The 25845-nt window shown below is 33.6% G+C and overlaps 1 protein-coding gene across 1 annotated transcript in view; it reads right to left on the reverse strand.

Annotated features, from left to right (window-relative positions):
* The window catches only part of SCN7A (sodium voltage-gated channel alpha subunit 7), a 58320-nt gene that overhangs the window by 26309 nt on the left and 6166 nt on the right, over window positions 1–25845 (reverse strand). The window contains exons 5-13 of the mRNA XM_049712220.1: window positions 24413–24482; window positions 21838–21979; window positions 18071–18277; window positions 11993–12089; window positions 10728–10966; window positions 9499–9672; window positions 7373–7729; window positions 3606–4043; window positions 1011–1116 (exon numbers count right to left, since the gene is read on the reverse strand). Coding sequence (XP_049568177.1) covers window positions 1011–1116; window positions 3606–4043; window positions 7373–7729; window positions 9499–9672; window positions 10728–10966; window positions 11993–12089; window positions 18071–18277; window positions 21838–21979; window positions 24413–24482 — 1830 coding nt within the window. The remainder of the gene's footprint in view (window positions 1–1010; window positions 1117–3605; window positions 4044–7372; window positions 7730–9498; window positions 9673–10727; window positions 10967–11992; window positions 12090–18070; window positions 18278–21837; window positions 21980–24412; window positions 24483–25845) is intronic.

The raw sequence follows: 25845 nt of genomic DNA on the forward strand, positions 1-25845 counted from the left end.
GGCGCTAAGCTTGGAGTAATTTGTGGGTAGGGTACTGGTGTATGAGGTTGAATTCTACCTTCTCGTCAAGAGAATTAGCATAAGGAAAACGTGAGGCTTGAGAAGGGTATGATTAACAGGTAAGAGAATGAAGAATGGAGGTGGGTGGAGTTTAAAGAGACACATTTTAGAATTTTATAAAATTTTACCTAGAGTCAATTTATACATCTTTGGTCAGAAAAATATAGAAAATGTTTCCTCCCTGGTCTTGTATGATACAAGTGCTATAACTCAAGCTACCAAGAGCGGATTCTTATTTTTGAATATAGGAATTTGAACATTTAGCAATTACCATTTTGATGATTTCCAGTGATTTCAAATGTTCAGAACCTACAGTTATTTGTTAATCTTGTTAGGAAACTAATTTGAATTATAAGTCATTGAGGGTTGCATGCTACATATCTAGTGAGTCGGTCAACTGACAGAAGCCCCATACATTTCTTAATATTCATGTGGTATATAAAAATACATGACCATCACGTGATTTGTTTTCCTATGAGTGTTTTAAATATTGACCCCATTCCACGAGTTATAAAAACATACACACGTACACGAATTTAATCTTTTTAATAATCCCATGAAGTCTTATTATTATTCTCATTTTACATGTTAGGAAATGAACCAGAGAGAGGGTAAGTAAAAGCTAGTAAATGGTGGGCTGGCATACGAACTCAGGCTGTCTGATTTCAGAACCAACACTCTTAACTACTTCATTAGACTCCCTAGGAAGTAGGCCCTTCCTCTCTTTTCCAAATACTGACTTTTTCTTAGATATTTATTATAAGTTTCTATCAGGATTCATATGGGCATGTGTACATGTGCATGCACACAAACATGTTCATGTGTGTGTATTCCTTAGTCAAATTAATAAACTCTTTAAAATTAAAATTATATTCAATAGTATTATTTAGGTTAAGAGAAATTTAGTCTAATTTCAATACAATTTTCAAAGGAATTAATTTTTTTCTTACCGTTTTTAAGACGCTTTGGCTTTCCACGTTCATAGACCATTTCTTCTTCTTCAGAGATAGAAATATCAACCGTACTGCATTCAGATGAGCTAGATTGCTTTACCTTCTGAAAAGTAAAATCCCACCAAGAAAGTTGTGATTAAACTTTCATTTACTCACTGTAGTTAAAGTTTATTTTATTTTCAGAAAAAAGAAAAATTATGTACAGAAAGACTACTGTCAGGCGTAAAAGACTTCAGGCCAATTTCATAATTGATATTAAAATGCATACATATGTCTGGGAATTGAAGTTTTTAAAAAATATTTAAAAAATTAACTTAAGATAAAATGATTTTTAGATTAAAATTAACATATAGTTAATAACACTGTTCTCCTAAAAGATGTGCAGGCTATCTCAAATTTCTGAAAGGAAAGATCTAGGTAGAGTATACAAAAAAGAAAATTATAAATATTTTGTTCTACCTCTTTGTCTTTTGCACAGTAAGCATCAAGGAAATAAAATTAGAAGTTTTGTTTGTTTTAAACCATATACGGTCAATTGTAAGACATCATGGTGCTCAATTAAAAAAATAAAATATACAGCAGGATATTACTCTTAAATAAGCAAATCTCTTGAAAAATTACTTCATTTCCCTTTATATTCTCTTTATTATTGATAAAATAAGGGTATAGAAATGCACTGATTTGGGAGTAGACAATAAATAAATTAATATTATATCATGTTTGAGCATTCAATGATTGAAAATTATACATTTTATATTTAAATGCTTTATTAGAGTTTGGAAAACCCTTGCACGTAAATTATTTGATGACATTTTCCCAAAACTGTGTGAGTACTTTTATTCTAAATTTATAAATAAATCAATTAAGATTCAAAATTATAAATCATTTTAGTAAAAGATTATTTAATGGCCAATATATATTGCTACATTATGAAAAAACAAGTTTCAAAATCTGATTTAAATTTTATGCTTTTATGAAATTTATATAGTTACATATTTGTAATAAAATATGAAAGTTTAAATACCAAAGAGAGTATGAATCTCTGAATTATCAGATCACATGTAATTTTATATTTCATCTTTGGCTTTTGGTATATCAACATCCTAAGCACTCTTGGGCTACATAATCTGGAAAGTGTTATAAATATATAAATGAATAAATCTTCTTTGAGTAGTTAACCAATCAACAAGACCAAATAATTATGCAGCTTAAATGACAACTTCTGAAACTTCAACATTTACAGTTATATTAATTTCCATCTTTCCTATGTATTTTCGTATCTCCAACTTTCTAATGAGATTGGCAAGAAGTTTCCCATTTCCACATGATGTGCTATGATAAATAGTAATTTTACTGAGAAATGGATGGTAGTACATGCCTTATAGTGTTGTTATAATTTAAATAAAATCAGCTAGCACTCTATAAATATTCATAAATATTTAAGTGAAGATATAGAAGTGTGCTGGAGAAGAATACTTTTCATTTTCTAATAATGGTATTAATTAAAGGAAAATGAACCTGAGAATATGGGGTGTGACAAGGAGTGAAAATGATTCTCGGAAACAAAGATGCCTGCACTAGAAACTAGAAGGACTTTGAATAATTGAAACTTAATTCCTTTTAGAAGGCCAATTTGATAAGTTATTGCAGAGAGCGGCTGCCAAGCCAGAAGAGGTCTGGGAGATAAGATGGTGTCAGAGACTATGGGGACCTGGAAAAATATATTCTCTGCCCTTCCCCATGCCAGTGAATGAACTAAAACGATTCTCTAGTGAGGTCCAATGCAAGTGGTTCACAGTGCAGATGTGATCTCTATAGATGTAGCTTTGAATTAAATGATAGCTCCTACTAACACATTATGCTGCTTGCAAATGAAGACAGTAAGACTGTATCCCGTAGGGTATACATTTTAAAAGCTAAGTGAACAGCAGTTATCTGCCCTTCTTTGAATATGACCCTTCTCCCCCACCACCCTGTGTTTATAAAGTTGCAAAATGTTCACAATTCAAACTGGTGGTTTTTTCCTTTGTTCTTTTAGTCCAACTCAATTATATATGCTACAATACGTTGCAGAAATGAACTGACAAGAATCTTAAAATTTTAGCAAGCAAGAAAGTAACTTAGCACTCTTCTAGTCCCATCTTATATTTTAAATATGATAAAGTCCAGGAGAGTTTGGTGATTTCTCCAATAACACACATAGATTTTAAAAATGTAGTTTTCTTCAATATGCTTTTCATCACCCCATGCTGCTTGCTTATTAATGGACAGACTATTATAATTATATTATCTGTTGTTTACTAAGTGCTTACTATATGTGGGCATTATTCTATGCACTATTGAACTATTTTTCTCAATCTTTCTTTTCTATCTCCTCTAAGAAATAGATACAAGTTTATCCTCATTTACAGACGAGGAAACTGAAGCTTAGAAAGTTTAAGAAACTTGATCAGCAGCAGAAAATCAGGAGCAAGGAATGCTATAGCTAGGATTGAATGGGTAATCTAACTCGGGAACTTCAGCACTGCTTCACTTCCTTATCAACAATGCCATCAATCAACAATAAGAAATCATGATATTAAAACAACTTACTTCTTTGCTGCTTCCATCACCTGACTTGCTCTGAATCTCCTTATTGTTCAGATTTTCTATATCAGATTCTTCTGACGCAATCGGTACAGTTTCTGAGACACTGGGACTGGGGATAAGTGACTGACTCCCATTTTCGGTCATTGTGTTTTTCTCTGTGCCACTGCTTTTTTCCTTATCCTTGAGGAAATCTTGGGTGTTGCTCAATTCAGAGAGAGTATGGTCAGAAATATTCTCTTTAACATATATATCACTTACATTGTCCATTGTTTCCTCTGGAACATTTTGGTTTTTGCATAATATTTTAGAAAGCACATAATTTATTCCTTTTTTAATCCTCGCCATTGCACGCTGGAGATTTTTTGCTTCATCATTCTCTTCAGTTGTTGCAGCCTTGTATGAACTAAATGAGCTGACCAATGCCAGAAACAGGTAAAGTATCTGAATGAGGAAGTAAATGAGGTTAAATGCATCTCATTTTTTTGTTTCCTTTCAAACAACAACGACAAAATAATCTTTTAAAAAAGTGGACCTGAGATTTGAAAACAGCATACACACTACAATGCTATTTAGGCTATTCAGTTTTTGCTCATCTACAGTGGGCCAGGTGCTGTGTTAGTGGTTTGTATAGCCAGAACTCATCTCAAGGTCACAATATTCTATGAAATATCATTTGTTTCTCTTTTACAGATGAAAACCACAAAGCTTACAGATGCTAAGTATCAAAGATCACACAGGTTGAATATAAGTCTGGCTTATTCCAAAGTTTGTTTTTTTCACTAAGCCAGGCTAACTCTCCCAAAGTGAGAAAATGAATTGCTACTCCAGGTGGCTGACTTCACTTTAGCCCTAACCCAGGAAGATGTGTAATGACATCTTCATGGGTCTGCAAACCCATGAGGAATCTCATGGGGAGAGAGCTATCCCTGGTTCTGAAGCCCACATCTAACTTTCCTTGTGACGTGCAAGCACAGGGATTGGGTAGGTTAATTGATTCTCTGTGATAATAAATTTGGTCAAATAAGAAAGAGATGAGTGATGGAAGAATCATTCCTAATATTTGCAAGTTATTTTGAATTCGAGGATAGTGTGTATTTCGACCTTTACTATCACTGAGAAATAAGATCAAGGCATGTACATTTTCCAGAGAATCAGATTTTTATTTTGTTTGTTGTTGTAGGGTATAGATTATAATTTTAGATTCTAGTTTTGGAGATTTATATTGATTATTCTTAGACTTAAAGTAGTAATTTGAGCATTTTGTCTATTCTGGCAGTTTTCTCTCCTCTCTTCAGATATTTGAGTTTTTGAAGATTTAATTTACTTTATGATTTACCTATTATTTTTAAAGGGAAAGGTTCAAATGTTACACATTATGTGTAATAATATGTATATAACTTACATAACATTTTCCTGCTTGTATTTCTGATTTCTTCATATATTAAGATCTACTTTTAAAAATACTTATACTGAAAATTTATCTGTACATAAAATAAAATAGCTAAGTATATGAAGATCTGCAGCATTCATTTGTTAAAATATCTTTCAGAATTTTGGATCTATGTGAAGAGGTGAATTCTCAAGCACTCTGATAATTACTGTTTCTCATGCACATATACACCTAAAATACTATGAAGTACCCACCAAATCATGTTCATTTCTAATAAATTACTTTTACTTCTCAATACCCAGATATTTTTTAACACTTAGGAATAGAGAAAGCTCAAATGAGACTCACTCATGGAAAAATCAAAATATTTTTGCAGTTAATAAAGTCATCAAATAAATCATCTTAATCGTAACCATAGTTTTGGTGTAGCAATAAAACAGAGGGTATAAGATGGCTCAGCATTGGAAATTTCTTGCACGTAAGATCATCTGAACAACTAACATATATTTTCTATAACCTACAATTACAGAATCTCAATGGAAAAAAAAAAAACTGAAAAGACAGTAATTGAATGTCAATATCCCCAGAATAGTTTGATTTTCTCCCACTAGTGTCCCATTTTGATATTAAGGCTTACTTACAGATAATCTGGGCAGGGGCTCCATGGCCCTTGTAGGAACTAGACTATTAGCATCTCTATCATTCTCAAAGGACAAAGGGAAAGACCAAGTATAATTTAAGGTAGTTGGTTGTTTCTTTTTCCTTTGTTTGGTTAAGTATTGTCCACAGTGAGAAAAATGAAAATAGTGTTTAGTAAGAATTTCATGACTATAAGCTTCATATGAGTAGAAACCATGTTTTCTCTTAAATAGACAACCAGCACAATGCTAGGCACAAAGTACATGATAAAAAATATTTGTTGAAAAATTAATTAAGTATGGAATGAATGAAAGAATAGATTTTTGTGTCAGGATTTGGAGAAGGAAAAATTATGCTACAGCAACTGTATATTTAAGAGCTTACAATGTAAGATTTCTTATATCTTAGACACACACACACTTCCCCATATATATATATATATATATATATATATATATATATACACAATAAGAGCGTTAAAAGGCTGAAAATCAAGTTCATAATGCTCTGGAACTGTGATCTAAAGAAAGAACTTTATAACACTGTAAAATGCTACTGCTTTGTTTAAGTGCGCTCTGAATTAAAAATAGCCTAGTCTCCTAAAAGATTAATAGGAGGACTCATGATCCCTTCCTTCATGGAGCCTATAGTTTAATAAGGAAGATAGACAAGCACATGAACAATTAAACATAATGTCAATGTGTGCATATGACAGGAGTATGCCCAGGGTAAACAGAAGCAATGAGGAAATGTGCTGATACAATGGAGTCTAACCTGTGATTTTTTTCCCCACCTTTTGGGAGATGTGCTTGACCTCTATGACTTAGGAATAAAAAGTAAATATTGAATCTCTTTTTTTTCCTGTAAGAACAATTTTGTCTTATAAGCCATTTTTTTTCTTGAAGAAGTAAAAGGTAATATCACTCCAATTACTGGAAATTTAAAAGTGAAAGTATTTCCTCTTAGTTAATGCATAACAGTTTTATAGATCAGTGGTTTTCCAACTTTGCTGCACAATTTAATCAAATGAGGATTTAAAAAAAAATCGTGATGACCAGGTTATGTCCACATACCAATAAAATCAGAATCTCTGGGAATGAATCCAAGACATTAGTTTATTTTTATTAGTTCCCCTGGTAATTCCAACGTGCAGTCAAATTTGACAACCAGTGCTACATTTAAGTGCTTCTTAAAATTTAATGTGCATACAGATCACTTGGGGATATTGTTAAAATATAGATTCTGATTCCACAGGTCTGGGATGGGATCTGAGAGTCTTCATTAATAACTATCTCCCATAAAGCCAAAGCTACTTTGAGTAGCAGGTTATAACCAGTGCTATCCAATGGAGATATGATGCATATCACATATGCAATTTTCCAGTAGGCACACTAAAAGTGTAAACAAAAACAGGTGAAATTAATTTTACTAACATATTTTATTCAACTAAATGTATCAAAATATTATAATTAAAATACATTCGATATAAAAATTATTAATGAAATCATTTACATTCTTTTTTGGGAGGTAAGACTTCAAATTCAGTGGGTATTTTACACTTATGACACATCTCAGAGTGGACCACTCATATTTTAACTGATCAATGGCCACATGTGGCTAGAGGCCACCATATCAGATAGCACAGTTATAGACCACTGTCTTCCATAAGTCCACATTGTGAAAATGCCAGACTACAATACATCAGTTTTTCAAGGAAAATTTTAAAGCATGGATTACTTACCAATAAGTTTCCAACTAAAATCACCATCATGTAAAAAGGAATACAACTGAATTGGCCTGCTACCTTAAAGCAATCCCATAAAGTTTCTATCCACTCTCCACAGAGAATCCGGAATACATTCAGGAAGGAGTGGAGGAAATCATGCATGTGCCAGCGTGGAAGTTGACAGTCTTCATCTATGTTGCAGACGTACATTTTGTAATTTGAACCAAACAGCTTCAGGCCAAGCACAGCAGAAAAGAATATGAATGTGAACAACAGCAGGACCAAGTCTTTCAGGGCCATCACTGAGTTACCAAGAGTCAGCAGCAAAATCTTGAAAGTTGGCCAATATCTCCCCAATTTGAAAATTCGCAACTGATAGAGCAATGTAAAACCCAGAATAAGAAAAAAACAACAAAAAATCTGGTCACTATTCATTACGATGTACATTAAAATTTTTTATCAGCATTATACACATATACATATGTAGTCTTTAATGTAATATTCAGTTTTGAGCATTATTAATACTAAGCACTGAAAATTCAGTTTATGTATAATTCTTAATACATCTTAAATATTCTATAGTTTATTACTGTAAATCCATGTATATTTTCTTCTATTGATCTGTCAATTCCCATTCAATATTACACTATTATAATTATTCTAGTTTTATGTTTTAATATCTGGTAAAGCAAGTATCCATTCTTTGTTTTGTTTTTCACAGTGTATTGAATATTTTCCCACATTTTGACATATAGATGATGCTGGAAAAGTCTTCAGTTTCCATTGAATTCCATTGACAGTTCTATTGTGTATTTACCTTTAAAAGTAACATGGAAGACCAAACATAACATGCTAGGTTTAGTCTGAATATTTCATTTCTTTTCACCAGATTAAAAAATTTTTATTTATATGGCACAAAATCACCTTAATATTTGGGTCATCTAAAATCCATATATTATTTTTATATGTGCTATACCTTCCTCAACATTTTCTGGTATATAGTTGGCTTTCCGGACTCAGGGGTAGGACTTAACATTTATCCATGTAAAACTTAATCATCTTAGGGCTTCCCTGGTGGCGTAGTGGTTGAGAATCTGCCTGCCAATGCAGGGGACACGGGTTCGAGCCCTGGTCTGAGAAGATCCCACATGCCGCGGAGCAATTAGGCCCGTGAGCCACAACTACTGAGCCTGCGCGTCTGGAGCTTGTGCTCCGCAACTAGAGAGGCCGCTATAGAGAAAGGCCCACGCACCGTGATGAAGAGTGGTCCCTGCTTGCCGCAACTAGAGAAAGCCCTCGCACAGAAACGAAGACCCAACACAGCCAAAAAAAAAAAAAAAAAACGTGATCATCTTAGATTCAGTCCATTACTAGTCTTTCAGATATTTTGATACTACCTTTTATTACATTGTCTGTATTTGCCAGTCTTATTTCATCCATAAATTTGATAAATACAGCTTTTATATTTTTCTCTTACTCATTAGACAAGCCTATGGATAAAGATTTAAGATAGGATTCTGAAGAATTATTTGGATAAGATCAAATCTACTTAATTGTTCTTGATATCCGCTACATTCCTTCAACTTGTTACCAAGAATGAGACAATATATTATTTATCAAATGCCCAACATTTCTATAAATATCATTCTAATAACATTATTTCTTTGCCTAGTTTTCTGATGCTTTTACTACAACCTACATTGCAGGCATATAGTGATTCTGACTTGATAATTTTCTAATAACATTTTATTGGCCTGACCGTTCTTCTTTTACAAAGTTTTCTACCCTACATTTAGAAATACTCACCTGATTCTTTAGTTACACACTGGCATTCAGCTTCTGGGACTCTTTATTATCCTGCTTCTCAAAACTGACCCAGTACTCCTGACCCTGCTTTCTAAAACTGTATCTCAAATTTGCTGTATATATGGCGTATTTCCTTTAATGCCTGAGCCAAACAACAGCATTGGAGACTACTTACTCTTTTCTGGGTTACTTTCTAAGCTTGTTACATATGAATTAGTTCATTTACTACCTCCAGTATACCAAAAGGATAGGTATTACTATTCTTCCCACTTCACGTCTGAGGAAACTGAGATGAATTTTTATAAAATAAAATTTAGGTCTTGGATTCTACTTACCACCCTGAATGATCGTAAAACAGCCAGTCCATGACAATGTGTTACATAAAGTTCTACTAAACCATGGAACACAATTAGGCTATCATAAATGTTCCAGCCTACTTGGAAATACCCATATGGATGCATGGCAATTATTTTAAAAATCATTTCTGCTGTGAAAATTCCAATAAACACCTAAATAAAACAAAACAGAGAGATGAGAATATGATTCCAGTAGCTCTATCAGAACCCTCACACGCAGAAACTGTAAATTTTCACTGCCACCTTTTTCATATTTCCTCTGTCAAGATCTGATTAGTTTCAGAGTCTGTATTACAAGTACAGGCTCATAGGTTTTGTTTGACAATCTAATGTCAAACATCGTGTAATCTTCAATTACTTTAATAAAAGTCATCCTGGAAGAAAACAAAAGAATATTTGAGAGTGAAAATCTTTTCATTTTGAATAGTTCCTTTTGGGCTAAAAAGTACATATTAAGATATTTAATTTTTAAAACTGTAAAAGAAATTTTTCAAAAGTATATATGATCCAGAAAAAAAGCAAACCCATGGAAATTGTCCTTTGAAAACTACACTGGCAGAACTAACTAAATTACTCTTTTGGTATCAAGTAAATGTATAGTTCAAAATTGGTAGCAGTTGGCTGTTTGTATTAGTATCAAGTAACTAAACAACAATAAAAGCAAACGAAATTAAACAATATATATTTGCTTGAATGTGACTTGTTTTTAAACTCATAGAAATCTTTCTCTTTTGTATTGTATGTGGAAAGAAAAGATGGGCAAATCTCAAAAATACCTTGCCAAAAGGATAAGCTCCAGTCTAAGATTAGGTGCAGTTGTAACAGAATTCAAAATTCAGGTGTCAGTGAAGGACTTGTGTCTGTTATTTCACCTCTGCCCTATCTTGATCTAGGGGCTACCATACCAAAAGAGGGGATATTTGAGAAGGGAGAGGAAATAAATAATTTCTACTTAACCTGACTGCCATGCAGCTAGCTAGAAGTATTATATTTAAACGGACTCTAGCTATAAATCTATTCAATGATAAGAATATTCACAAAGCAGGGCTGGGGGAGGTGAGGTGAGAAAGCATGAACACAGTACTTCATCTCATACTCATATAATGCATTTGCAACATTTTGGAGTTATAAAATAAAATAGCAGGGATAATGATGACTAAAGAAAAGTTGAAATTGCAAAAGAAAATAATGTACAATGAGAGCCTTACCTGGTTTTCAATGTTGAGAATATTGTTCGTTTCTAAACTCATTGGGTAGTGTTCTAAGGCCAAAAAATGTACATTTAGAATTATGCATATGGTAAGGAAAAGATCGGTAAATGGGTCCATTATAATAATATGGACAAACTCTTTCAACTTTAACCAACAAGGAGAACAATTCCAGATCAAGAAAGTTTTAGCAAATCTATACCAACAAAATGGGCATCTCTTCCTGGATTTTCTAAGTTCTGAAATGAAAGAATAGAAAAGTTATGCATTAGCTAATTGTTTATTTAAGCTCTAACTAGTAGAAATTTTTGACTTTTGCATGCAAAGGGAGGTTTGAAACTAGACTTCTGATTTTGTATTAGCAAATAGAAATATTTTGTATTAATAAAAATCTGAGCAAAGTAAATTTCTTCTATTTTGTTCATGCTTTCAAGTTAGACAAATGAAAATGAGACAAATTACGTATTAGAATCAAAACATAGGAGTACCTCTCAAGAAAAACAAATATGGAATATAACTGAGAGTATATTTATAATTTTAGATTTACATGCTTTACAAAATAATGTCTTTCAATATTGTCTATAATAATGATTACTAGTTATATATATTTAAAAAGCAGAGACAAGTATAAAAAGGACCTTAATAGGTTAATGTTATATACACCAAACTGTATTTTTAGTTACAAGGTAATACTTCATGTTGTTTTCAGTGTTAAACAAAGAAAATACCTTGGTACTCTTTGGTTCCTTTTCCAGTGTTTAAAACACTATGCTTATGAAATTTTAAAGTATTGTTTATCCTAATAGTCTCATGTTATTCCTTAAATTTTAGTTACTATCATCTAAAATTCTGAAGAAATTGGAGGATTTCCTTAAAAGTGAATCATATGGGGACTTCCCTGGTGGCGCAGTGGTTAAGAATCCTCCTGCCAATGCAGGAGACACGGGTTTGAGCCCTGGTCTGGGAAGATCCCACATGCCACAGAGCAACTAAGCCTATGTGCCACAACTACTGAGCCTCTGTGCCACAACTACTGAAGGCTGTGCACCTAGAGCCCATGCTCCACAACAAAGAGAAGCCACCACAATGAGAAGCTCACTCACCACAACGAAGAGTAGCCCCCGCTCGCTGCAACTAGAGAAAGCCGGCGGGCAGCAACAAAGAACCAACACAGCCAATAAATAAATAAATAAATAAATAATTTTTTAAAAAAGTGAATCATATGAATGGTACCTTCCATAGTGTCTAAATATTTTTTACTTTACCTTCTTTCTGTCTGATAGTAGCATCATCCAACATATCCAAAGAAGTAATCATAGAAGTTGATGATCTTTTCTTCATTTCTATTTCTGTAGTCTTGGTCTAAAAAGAAATTTGATGAGTCTAATACTGGCTTCTCCCCTTTGTATATCTAAGACAATAACTATAAGATGGCTTATAACCTTCTTTAAAATGCTGATTCTTTCTTCCAAAAGCCTTTCTGTGTTCCATAATTTGCCACTCTTTACACTATAGATATTATTAAACTGACTTAGGATTATTTGGAAAATGAATGTGTACTACTTGCAACTCAACAAAATCATTTTATATTATGAGGTCAACTATAAAAGGAGAAAATCAGAGAATGATAGTGGTATCACCCATATTTGACAAAGAATTCAGTGTACAGTTTAGAATTATTGTGGAATATGCAGCTGGCAAACATGCTACTGGACAATAACACCTTACATTTCTCTAACACCTTACATTTTTTACTTGAGGATATGTTAACTACGACTTTGTAAACTCTCTTGATAAAATCAATTATTTGGTGTTGAGATGATGAAACATGTCTCATGTAATATCAGGTAATAGAATGAATTTTAAAGGATATTTTTGGTTAGAACAAATTTGATACTTCCAAAAACGAATCACTTCTTTCTGTCCCTCATGACTCTTGAGTAACAGTTTTAAGACACCCTTTGTTTTGCTGATGTGGTTACCGAGTTAAAAAGAACCCTTGCATTGGAAAGGCACTCAAAACTCCTCGGCTTCGATGCAGATGTTACAAGTTCTACACATTCATGATTATCACAAGTATGGCCCCAGATGTTTCTAGTGACCATGTATAAACTTTGTATTTGAATTTAAACAGTAAGAAACTGGCAATGGGTAGATGACATTGCACCATAGAGCCCCCAACAGTTTTTACACTTGGCACACACAAAGAATAATAATATTTGTATGCTTGTTAATTTGGTAAATAGGTGAGCCTAATAGGTGAAATAAATAGTAAATAAATTTAAATAGGTGAGGCAGCTTTTGAATAGAGATAACTGGCATGGTCCTGCTGCTGCCCTAACACTGAGGGGATTCATGGTTGAGGCTCACTGATAACCCATACCCAGAACACCCTGGCTGGCAGGTTCTGCTGTGGTCTATCTGAAGTCCCAGAGTAGATATCAAGGGAATCATCACATTCATCTCACTCAGTAGGAGTCAAGTCCTTCTAATTTAAATACTAGAGCTAGAGGAGGTAAAAACCAACTGTACTACATACTGAGTTCCATCAGGAAAATGACAGATTCTTTAGGTCTACAGATCTCTGTTGCCTCACTTTTTTTTTTTTAAACTGAAAAAGTAAGCAAAACCTCAGGATGTGAAGCTAATTTATTTATTTAAACCAATGCTTATTCCAGAAAGTATTTTCTTTGCTGACTTACAAGGCTACATAAAATATGTGATCATTTATATAACTCCAAATTTCCATGAGTTAAAAACTGACAGAACTATAATTTTTGTTATTAAAGTCTGATAGGAATTTCCCAGGTGTTTCTTCATAATGATGATACTTTGTCATATCGTGAACAATATCCTCCACTATATTCTTAATACCGAGGAATTACTTCTCATAGAGCTGCTTGTGGTAGTGACGGTGACAATGTTTGATGAATTTACAACAAAGAGCAATCCAGTTAAGATCATCATCTGTGATGGGGGGAGCAGTGGAGCGGGGAGAGTGATAACGTTATTGTTGAGACAGTCAATGCTCATTACTGATTTGGCTTGAACTATGGATATGTTTTAGGATACAAAATGAACAAACCACATATCAGTTTAGTAATTATCTCAATTGAACTTCTCAATAAGTGCCCATACGTTGGCCAACTCCTAAGGATACACCTAGTTTACAATGTAAATTGAAAGGATTATGACTCAAAAATTTTCTTTTTGGAAGTTTAAGAGCTAATGAGGATATATGCCTGAATTTTAGACAATCCAGCATTAAAATTAAACTGGAAGAACGGCCTAGGATTCTTCTCACTGCTGGTTTCAATTTTCTCTGGAGGGGAGATATGAAAAAGGAAGAACCCAGTCATACTCCTGGCATTTAGCAATGAACACCTGAAGTGTTCATCTGGGACCCAGACTTCCTCTCTCTACTGCAACCCCACTGGCCTTTTTAATCCTCTGACTCATCCTGTTCCGTCCCGCCAGAGAGAACGGACTCATTCTTCAGATCTCAGTTCAAGTGCCAAGTCCTCAATAAAAACCTTTTCTGACTCAGAGAAATTCTTTATTACAAGTTTTCAAAGCACTAAGTTTCTCACTTTTATAGCACTTCCCATATTTTCATATTTAATTTTTTTAGTGGAGAATAATACTCACCAGGTACCCAATAGGTTGCTTCAACCATTAATGACATTATACTTTCCATTTTTCATGTATTACTCACCCTACTTTTTTCCTGAATTATTTTAAATCAAATTTCAAATATCATAAAATTTCAGAATAAGCTTTTTAAAAAGATAACCACAACACCATTATCACAGTCAGCAAAATTATTAATTCCTTAATATTATCCAAGACCCAGACCATGCTCAATTTTCTTTCATTTCTCAGAAACATTCTATTATAGTTGACTTGTTCCAATCAAAATACAAAATGATATACATTTTTTTTTGGTTTGCAGTTCTACTGATTATCATGCTTTTAAATTTATTTAGCCTGTGTAATTTGTTAAAGACACTGAATCACTTATATTGTAGAATTTTCCACATTCTTAATTTGGCAGATTATGTCTTTTTAGTTTAATTTAATGCATTCTTCTCTCTCCTATAGTCTCTGGAAAAAGATGGTTAGATCTAGAGGCATATTAGACTTAGCGTGGATTTTGGCAAGAATATATTGTGGTGTTTTATGTTTCCTATTTCATAACATCAGGAAACATAATGTCTGGTGGTCCTAAAGTTACCATTTATTTTTATAGTTTATCTCCCCATTAGACCATTAGCTTCATGATGATAGACACTGTATTTATATTTATTAATTTTAAAATCTCCAATGCTTAATACAATGCCTAACATACAGAATATTGTCAATAATGTTTAATTATACAGGTGAACTGTAAGGATATCAGTTTAGATGGGCAAAACTTTTTTTAATATTTATATTCCTACAGTTGTATAAATCATTCTTTTCTAAGGTTTTGCCAATAACTGACAATTCATAGGAAAGTTTCACCTACAAACTGTGTAACTGATGAAATAATATTGTTTCAGTGTTGATTCTCCAGAACAGTGATGGTAAAGTGATGAAAAATGGGTTCTCTTTCTCAGTGTTGAGAAATCAATTACCAATAAATACAGATCAAACTTTGTAACTGGAACTTCTCAATAAAGATTAAATTTGAGAATTTGTGAAGACACTAATTATGTGTCTGGCACATAGTTGACACTCAATAAACATTATATACTATTATTATCATTATTATTATTATTACTTTAATTATCCCTAAAAGGGGGACATAGTCAAAGACTTAAAGAATTTTATATTGACAAGTATTCTCCATATGGACGACAGTGCCTTCTTGCAGTTGTCTTCTTGTCTTTCCTATAATTAGCCATTACCATTTTTTCAGTTGCTTAGTATATTCTAAGCAGTGCTAAGTGCTTTACAAATGTTTAATTTGAATCTCACAACAACCTATGACACAGATATTATAATACACACCTTACAGATAAAGAAGCTGAAGTTTAGAAAGGTTAACAGGCTTGGCAAATATCATACATCTATTAAGTGGCTAAAATGGACTTAAATCTATATTTATCTGACTGCAAAACTCTAATTTTAGCCAATATGATCTACTGTTTTCTTATAATGTGAGAATATGAAACACATATGTAATTTCCCAGTAATTCCAACATTGGAATTAGAATCTGTCTAGGGTTAAATCAGGTTGGTCATCTAAAGGGTCCTCAGTATGTTCCATTTTAAATTCTTCACTGTCCAGTGTTTTCTTATGTATAAATAAAAAAGGAAAAGAAAGCACATCTTGTGAAAATAACTTTTATTCTCATTTTCCCAGAAAACTTTTGCATGACAAAATGTTCTAGTACTCTTCCAGGAACAGAAACCTTTTATAATTGAAAGAATTTAATTAAAACCAGAAAGGCTTTATGTGATCCAAATAGCCAAAGGAATGGAGATATTGGGAAATTAGGGAATAATCTAAGTTCTTCATAAGCAGAGCTAATAGGGCATCTCATCTGGAATAAGAGAAGTATTGTGCTCTTGAATGCATTTGTGTGTAGCCCTTGAGATTTGAAATGCCACTTCAAAACAAATTACACATTCAACATATCATTCAGACTACAATCATTCAATCTGAAGGACCTCAGACTCATTTCTAGAGACAGAAAGCTTTTGTAATTTGTTCTTCTGTGACTTCCTCATGGGTGATATGATGGCTATATTTGATAGCTTCTTTTTATACATGTTTTCTTCATACCGTCTGTAATTGATTCATTTTTCAATTGTATGCATTGAAACCTCATAGATACACATATCTATCAATAACTTGTCATTTGGTATGATCCTATATCATATCATTCAGACCCCACTTTGTAGTGGAATGACTTTTCTAGAGCTTCTTTACTGATGACAACTTAATGAAAGGGTTATATAACAGGGGAGTTAACATTTTCCTCTTTTTGGCCCAGCAGGGGCCTTTGGTATTAATGAACTTCTTAGCCAGTCATACTACACATGCCGGAGTGAATCTTTTGCCCTTTACTTTTCCTCAGCTCTTTTTATCTTTTTATGTGAGAGGATCCTGGATATAGCCCCTTTCTATCTTTTGTTTGCTCCGCCAATCTGTTCTTTTTACATCTACTAGAAAATATAGTTCGAGTATTTTTCCCGTGTAGACAATCTTTATTAGCAAGTGTTAAGAGTGCAAAAATAAATATTCCAGAAGGATGGAAAAGAAGGCAGGGCATGGCCCCCCTCCCGCAAGTGAGGGTCCTGTAACTAGGCCAGTGGGGTGGGAGCACTGGACTTGCTTGTGATCACTTTGGGCCAAGCACCCTCCAAAGAACAAGCTTCTTGGCAGGGGGACTGCTCACAACACAGAGGAAGGGAGCAACACCTCAGAAGAGGCATGGGTTCCGTCCCCCTTAGGCTGCTTTGGCTTCTGCCCACTGCACACCTTGACAGCTTCTGGGTAGGGATATTAGGAGACTGAGCTAAACCTATCCCTCTCTAAACCTAAGAGGAGGTGTGAGCTAGCTAGGTCCTGTGGAATATAAGAAAGCTACTTCTGGTTGCTTTCCTAGGTCCTGTTCTTCTTTTCTGCACACTTATGGCACAATTTAGATTTTTAAAGATAATTTTCTACAACTTCTTTAATGTTACTTCTGTGAATACTTTTAGATTCGTGGGCAAAATCTTTTGCTATGAGGCTAAACATCTGAAAATATATTCAAACACAACACTAAGGTCATTGAAAATTCGAGTAAAATTGTATTAAATTTTACTGATCATGGATTTAATTATTCCACAGGTAAAATAACTCCTTAGGTCAGGATGCACAGTGCATTTCCTCTTGAACGAGTTAGAAAGTCAATAAAGTAAAATTTTTTCCTCTTTTTACAACTTCAGTACTATACTTCGATCCATGCTTTTAGTACTTTCTGATTTCTAAATTATGGAAGGCACTGTCACTTTTGAGTTGAACACTGAAATTTTCCAAAGCTAATTCTGATGTGCTGTCTGAAGCAAGTTTAAATTAATAAATTATACCTGCATTAAGAGAAGTCAAGTTCAAAAAAATGTATAATATATCCATAGTTTATCAGCAGTAGTAGTATGCATTTTGGAGCAAAAACAAAATCTTAAACATGTTGGTCACTCTTACCACACCACACTCAGGAAAGAATGTTATGTAGCAAAAGTGAGCCCTCCTATTAAAATCACTTATGATCTTATTATGTACCACACACAGATATTGAGCATCTATTAGAAGACAATATGCTCCAAGAAGATAAACTCTGACTCCAAAAAAGCATTTAAAAAATCTGTACCTCTGCTGCTTTATTTCCTTCTTGAAGTTCCGTTAAAGCCTGCTGAAGCTCCGGCTCAATCTTCTTAGCTTTTTCAGCAGCTCTCTGCTTTTCTTCTTCACAGGAGATAGCAAGTATGCCTAAGAACAAACTTGCCATATAAAAGGCAAACCAAAAACTTATCACAACAAAAAATATCATGTAGACCTTCCCAGAAGCATAAAGGATCTAAGGAAAGGTGGAAAACAGGACAGAGAGGAAACGTTATTTGTCTTCCTGCAATCTGTTATTTTAAAATGAAAAATGAAATTTTGTTATGAAAATAATTTAGTTATAAGTGGAATGTAATCACAAGACAGCTTAAGTACTGGCTCTACCTGGAGAAATAAATGAAAGCTCTTCAATTTAGACATATATGTAAGGTACAAAATATATGGTACAAAACCAGGGAAGAATTTAGTAATTTACTTAATTCAGGCTGAACATCTGACTTTTATGTCTTCATTAACAGAGTAAACATGTTGAAAGGAAAAAACTGTCATCTTTCAATAAAGAAAGCTGGACAGTCTAAATATGAAAGATTATTTACTTTGAAGTAGAATCTTTAACTATACGAAGTGTAATAAAGTCAAAGAATGACTGTTTGGAGATTACTTTCCTCTGAACTTCATGGAAACATCACAACGAGGTACAAAATCAGGTCTATTCAAAGGGGTGAGGAACAGGAATATTTCTATATCTGTCGGAATACCTGCTTTGTTGACGAACCTCTAGACAAATCACAAAGGAAAGTTATATCATTCACTTATATGAAGTCATTTGTGGATAGAAAAATACAAAACTGTAGATTTCCAAACTGCGCATTGACTAGCTTTTATTTCATAATAATTACCTAAGATATATCAGAAAACTTTTAAATTTATAAGTAGATATGACAAATCTAAAATATAGTCCACTGATTTATCTTCATTGATTAAAAGTATATGAACCAATTTCAAGAAAACAAATGGGAATAGTTTTAATTTTTAAGTATTCATTTGAATCAATAGACAGGTATTTACAGAAAATAATGTGTTGATATAACAGAGTTAAGAATGTTTACAAATTAATACGACCTTCTAACATTTAGTCAGAAATAATTTCTTATTAATCTATAGTATGTTTTTCTTTAAAGGTATTTTTAATAAACTTGATTATCCCAGTGAGTCAGCTATTTAGGATGTCGTTAAATATTTTTCCTACTAAATGGCTGTCATTTACAGTATATTCAGGAGTTAGTAATAGATATCATGGAGTACACTGCAGGATATGTATATTAATAAATACTTTATGGTTATTATTTTATTAATTCTGGGCAAAACGTTCGTGTGGTATTTACCACATAGAAAAGAGATGAAAATTAGACAGGCAAAGATCTCATAACTGTGGGGGAATGCCTGAATTCAAAACTTTTGCTCTTTCCCCTATATGAAGCTGATGGAGAATAAAAGTATACAATCTTATTAGAATGGAAAAGTATACAAATTCTAGTTCTATTATATTTTAGCAGGAAATAGGGGCTAATTATACCCCTTTGTCATAGATTTGTTATGAAAATCAAATGAAACAATGTATGAGACGATCTTAGCTCATGGCAAGTATGCATTACGTTAACTATTGCTAAACATAACTCCATTCCATGAGGATTGACAATCTGCTTTGTTCATTTCCGTACTGATGCTGTATCAAAGAGTACTTGGGTCAAATAAATATTTGTTGAACGAACGGAGAATGATATCCTCTAAAACATGAGCTGTACTCTTTGGGAATAATTACCAAATTTCCCTAGTCACAGTCAGTTTAGTTCAGTAGAGCAATGCTCAGAGTAAAAACCAAGTCCAAATCAAAGCAAACCTTATCTACACTAGTCAATAAAAATTTAGAGTACAATAATGATGAAGGTCCTGTAAGACTCCAGCACCAGGGCACTCCCAAACTGATTTCTCATTTCACTGGTTGTATGAGAGGATTTCCTTTAGACCAATGTTACCAAGAAAATTAGCTAACGCACTTTGAAAGCTGTAAAAAAAAAGGCAAGACATTCACTATTATATAAAGTAACATAACCCATGAATATTTACTTATATTTTTGTTTATTAAAACTTCATCAAACATTTCTATGTGTTAGATGCTGAGAATACAAAAATTAAAATAAGACCAAATACTTCTTCTTAGGTAGTGTATCTCCTAGTGGGAGGAAATGCTGAACAAGCAATTAAAATAAGCACTACCTGAGGCAATTACAGGGTACCATGGAATTCTGATGTAGAATATGTCCAGCTCTAAAAGAAGAGGTTGGGGAAAAGCTCAAAAAAGAAATATAGCTTGGAGGCAAAAATCTGAGGCATGAGACTGAAGATGGAAGAAACTTGAATTTGTACACACTGAAACAAGAAATTACAGGAAAAGGTCATTTAGGAAACAGCAAATCTTTTTGACTCAAATAAAGCAGAGAGTATATATTAGGATATTTTTGGGAAATGAATCTGGCAACAAATGCTGAGACTAGATTTTAAAGGGCACTATGGACAATGCATATGGACTTTGAACTTCATCTCACAGAAATTTGGAAATCACTGAAGGATTGTTAGAAGGAGAATAACATGATGAGATTATTTTAGAAATAAGAAGTTTACAGTGTTGTGGTGGAGGCATTGATGCTTGTCAAAATTTTGGGAAATAACAATATAACTACTCTTACAAAATTAGAAAAATATAGTTTGCATAAAGAAAAAAATCACTTGTAATATTTTCATGTACTTTTACTAGAAATATAATTATACTACAAGCATGTTTGGTTTACTTGATTTTCATTTAATAATATATTATGAATCTTTGTGCCAAAAATATATTATATTATCCTTATCATTATTAATGGCCTGTAAACACACATACACACACACCATAATTTATTCAATCATAAAAAGTATGGTGTGTGTGTTTAAAAAGAGTGCTCTTTTTCAACTGTAAATACTTTTGGAATTTAAAGTAATTTACTTATTTTATCTAATATCCTTCGATATTAACTATGCTGCTGAAATGACACTGCATATTCCACTATACTGGAACTTTTCTTAAAAGAAAAATTGAATCTCTATTTTAATGAGCACGTATTATATCCTTCTGAGACACTATGGCACACAAATCATCAGTTATAAAGGAGGACTCTCAGCATTTTGATTTCAAGTCTCATAACAGCAGGCTTTCTGCTATTACAACTGGAGCCTGATTGAATATTAAAGGAGAATGAGAAGAAATAGAGAATTAAAGAGAAGGAGTACATTGTGGGCATTCAACAAATAATTTCTTAATACATGGTAATCTCATAGGTTCAATTTTTTTGTCTAAAGAATTAGTACTTAGAAATGCTCTTTACTTAGTTAATGTCAAACGTCTGAGACAACAGAGCAGTATAGTGATCTCTGGCAGATACATGTGTTTTAACTTTGGGGAGATTACCTAAATGCTCTGATCTTAGGGTCTTCATAAAAAAGTGCATGTACATATTTATATCCTTGTAGGATTGTTTCAAAGATTAAATAAGATATCAATACCATACATAAGAACACAGACTTGGGCTCAGTTTTAACATAGAGTTTGACATTAGGTTATTCTCGTCCTCTTTTCTTCTGTCCTCAAATTCTTCTTCACATAAAAATTTAATACAGTGTATTATATTTGATCATTATTTCAGAAAGGAGGAGCATGGCACCATTTTTCTGTGCAGTGCAGATTCTCTGTGTTCTTACCTGGTGATAAAGTGCTTCAGGGTAATCCTGCATCATTAACCGAAATAGGGCTAATAAGGTCCAGCCAAAACTGTCAAAATTTGTGTAGCCATAATCAGGATTTACACCAGCTTTTACACACACATATCCTTCAGGACACTGACTAATTAAGACACAGAAAAGAAAAACTGTTTACTCTTAGGTGACTTTCAGATTATGGTCAAATCATAAATACATAACATCTGCCCATGAATAATAAAGGGCTCCCTCTTCCACAGGAAGTAGTCTTCTCCCAAACAGTTCCCGGCGGAAAAAGCTGCATATGAGTTAGATTTTAAGTTGATATAAGTGAACAGTGTTAATTAAACTAAAAGACAACAGGGCCTCACAAATGGTTTTTGCTAAGCCTTTTGTTAAAGATTTCTTTACTACCTAGTATCAAAGTGAAAGTATAACTGACGGAAAATAACACTGATAAAAATAAAACTGTAGTAGTTTAGGGTTTAATTTTTAAATGATATCATCTCAAACCCTTACATCCCATTATTCAAGGGTGAGAAAAATTTTATTATCAATAATTTATAAGCAGAACTGGAAGTTTGGTAGAAAGATGATTAAATATTTATTTCATTTCCTTTCATGGAGTCTTCATACTTTTACCTACTGGGGCTTGGGTGTTGTGGTCCATTATGACAGTAGTGGCCCAATAAATCATGCTTCCTCCATCCACAACTTTCTGTAGTTCCTCCTACATTATTGGAACTTTGGCCATGTGACTTGTTTTGCATACTTGTTAATGGTTAACAATTGTGATGCAAACAGAGGTTTAAAAAGTACTTGTGTGTTGAGGCTTGTTAAATTGCTGACCTACAGAATCTGAACAAATGAATTTTTGTTCTTGTCTTAAAGCACCAACTTTTAGGATAGTTTACCATGCAGCAAAGTATGATGGCTGCAGGTGAAACGCTGTATGACTTTCTCTTCTGGCCTTGACATACTATATCATTGTGATTCTGTCTATCCATGACCAGATATCTCCAACATGCATTTCAGGTCAAATTTAATTTGGAATGTCCATTGAAAGGGTTAGCTTGAGTGGGATGGGGCAGAAACAATGCGATGAAATCACAATCTGGACTTGAAAACAGAAAGGAAGCCCAGAAGTAGGGTGGCAAAAAGAGTTGAGTAAGCAACAATATGTCTAAATCATCTTAATACAACTAAACTACATAACTCATGTTCCCCTCTCCCGTGTGCTTTTTTGTCAATCTGTGCCCAGAGCCTCTAAGAAAGAGCTGAGTTTACAAATGGGTGTCAAGTCATCCCGGCTTAGGGAAGTAACATAAGGAATTGAGTCATAGTACTGCTGTGTACCTTCTTAGTACTGCATAGTACCTTCTTATCTCTTCATCTGAAATTATAGGACAATAAAACTTGAGAGTTTTGTCTCACTGAAGAATTATTTATAAGTACTGTTTTTAAGAGCAATCAGCTTGTGATTAATGTAAATTATATTCATTAAAGACATACAAGTCATAAAATAAGTGAAATAACATCATATCTTTAATTTTTTTTCTTCAAAGTCTTCGGGCTGAAGAACAGATTACATTGTCTTTCCTGATAATTCCTATTAGCTCTGGGGCACACTGAAAACAGAAAATCAGATTCTTATTTAAGTCCCAGCTCTTCCATTTGCTAACTTCTTGACCTTGAATAAACCATTTAGCTAGTCTATCCATTATACTTTTTTCTGTAAAATCAGATTAATAGTATTCCATATTGTACACTTCTCAGCATGGTTTTGATGGTAAAATGAGATTATGTAATCAAATGGGAACCATTAATAAAAGCAATAATCATTAAATAAATACTATTGATCAGGGATACTGAAACGGAGCAGGACCCTATGGTCCTTGCTCTCCCATGTCCTCATCCTGACTTTTGTCTGTGGAAAAACTTTAACCAAAGAATAAGTTTAATCGGAGAAGTGAGAAAAAGTAGAAACAAAGGAAAACAGTCAAAGGAGACCAAATAATAATAGTTTAGTCATTAAACATAGTTAAGGACATTTAGTTCCTTTTCAAGGGCTACAGATAATATTCTGAGCCATATCCTGTGAGCTGTCTATAGATGATGAAATCCCCACCAGGTGGAAGAAGTTAACTACATGAAGACCAGACTGTAGCCGTGACATGAGCTGCCATAATTCCAAGAACTGGCCTCAAGGAAATGGGAACAAACCGACCCTGGAACTGAAGATTAACTGTACTTAAAACAATCAAAATGATGCTGGTCAGACCACCGATGACCAATATCAAGATGTCTGTCAGAGCTGGCTGCGCTGTTCCTGCCTGTAGCCCCCTCCCTCCATCTATAAAAGCTCTTGCTCCCTGATTGTCAGGGCGGTGGGGTCAGAGTCGGCCATTGGACACAGGCTTCCGCCCTCTCCCCACCCCACTCCCTGCTCACGGTTGCTGGTACCCAAAATAAAGCAAACTTTCCTTTCCACCAACCTGGCCTTTTTACCGGCTTTTGAGCGTTGAACAGCCAGACCTCACTTCTGGTTACAATAGAAGAAAACATTAATACCACTTACCCAGCATCTGTTCTGTTGCCACAAAGAAGAGCATATCTTTCTCCTTCCAAATAATAAAAGTTTTCTGTTTCTGAAGAATAGGAAAGAAATGATATTCCATATCTAATCTTGAGTGGACAGCATATCTGAAACCCAATTAAATCTGTACAGATGAACATACTTCTGTACAGTGAGAAGGAAGGAGCATAGAGCCTGCCTCCCCCGCTTTTCTTTTAAATCTAGGAGGCTGTCCTAGCATCCAGTGTACAGGCCAAAAGACCTCTGGCAATCCACCTACTCCAGCCAGGTATGACCAGACCCTGAAAGAAAAATTCCCAAGACTAATCTATTTGAAAACTGAGGATTATTCCTTCCAGGATTTATTCCTGATGATCTTCCTGAACAGAAGACCAGAGTTTTCTGTCTCTGGGTTTAATTTCCATTCTCTTCCCACTTTGCAGCTTACTTTTCTACAATGAGTGTCCAGTGCCGCCTAATTACTTGTCCTGATATCACCTAGTTTCAATCATAATCTGAGCTAATCTGAGTCATAGCCCGTAGAATTCATCCAGGTATTTTTATCTGCTATCAATCAAAATGTAAATTGTGTATTTATAGATATCAGTTACCAGGGTTAGGAACATACATGCTTAGTAGCATTGCTTTTTAGTTTCTGAATTCAAATCACACAAATCAAACCCATGAGATCAGTCCTGGTGAGTGTGTGTGTGTGTGTGTGTGTGTGTATACAAAATTGAATTACACCAATCTCAGAAAATGTCACTTTAATTTGTCACCTAAAATAATTTTAGAAGAATTTAAAAATCATAGTTAGGAGCCATTAATCAAAACTTTTGAGTGACTGTCAAAAACCAAATGAAATTTGACATTAGAACTGAGCAGTCCCAAGTGCTCTTCTAAATACAAGGACTACGACATGGAAATTAGGTTAAATAATGTTTTGCAAATATATTTCCAGCAATTCCTAACATGCTATTTGAGGAAATGGAATGACTAGAATTGGACAAATATGGAAGTGATAATCTTTAAAATGATTTCATTATAAGATACATACTTTAACAAAGAAAAGAACTTGGACTCTATTTTCTTAGCAATAACCAGTGAAGTAGCAAAATTTTTAGTAATTAGCATATTTTTATTACAACATCAAAGAAGTTAAAGGGGATTTCATTTGGAATCTAAGATTTAACATCCATCTCCTATTGTTCTTATCACTAGAATTAAGACCATGAAATAGACCTACATAATAAGGAAACATTTCATATATATACTAATAATTTTGCATTACTTGCATCATAATCATATTATGGGATAAACCAAAGAGTAAAATTTATTAAGATTTGTTTTAGAACTTATTAAATCCAAAGTATAAATAAAATTAAGGTAGAAGGACTACTTAAGGTTAAACAATATTTTATTTTTATTAGTTGAAC

This window comes from Orcinus orca, chromosome 7 (genome assembly GCF_937001465.1).
Source record: "Orcinus orca chromosome 7, mOrcOrc1.1, whole genome shotgun sequence".
NCBI classification, from domain to species: Eukaryota; Metazoa; Chordata; class Mammalia; order Artiodactyla; family Delphinidae; genus Orcinus; species Orcinus orca.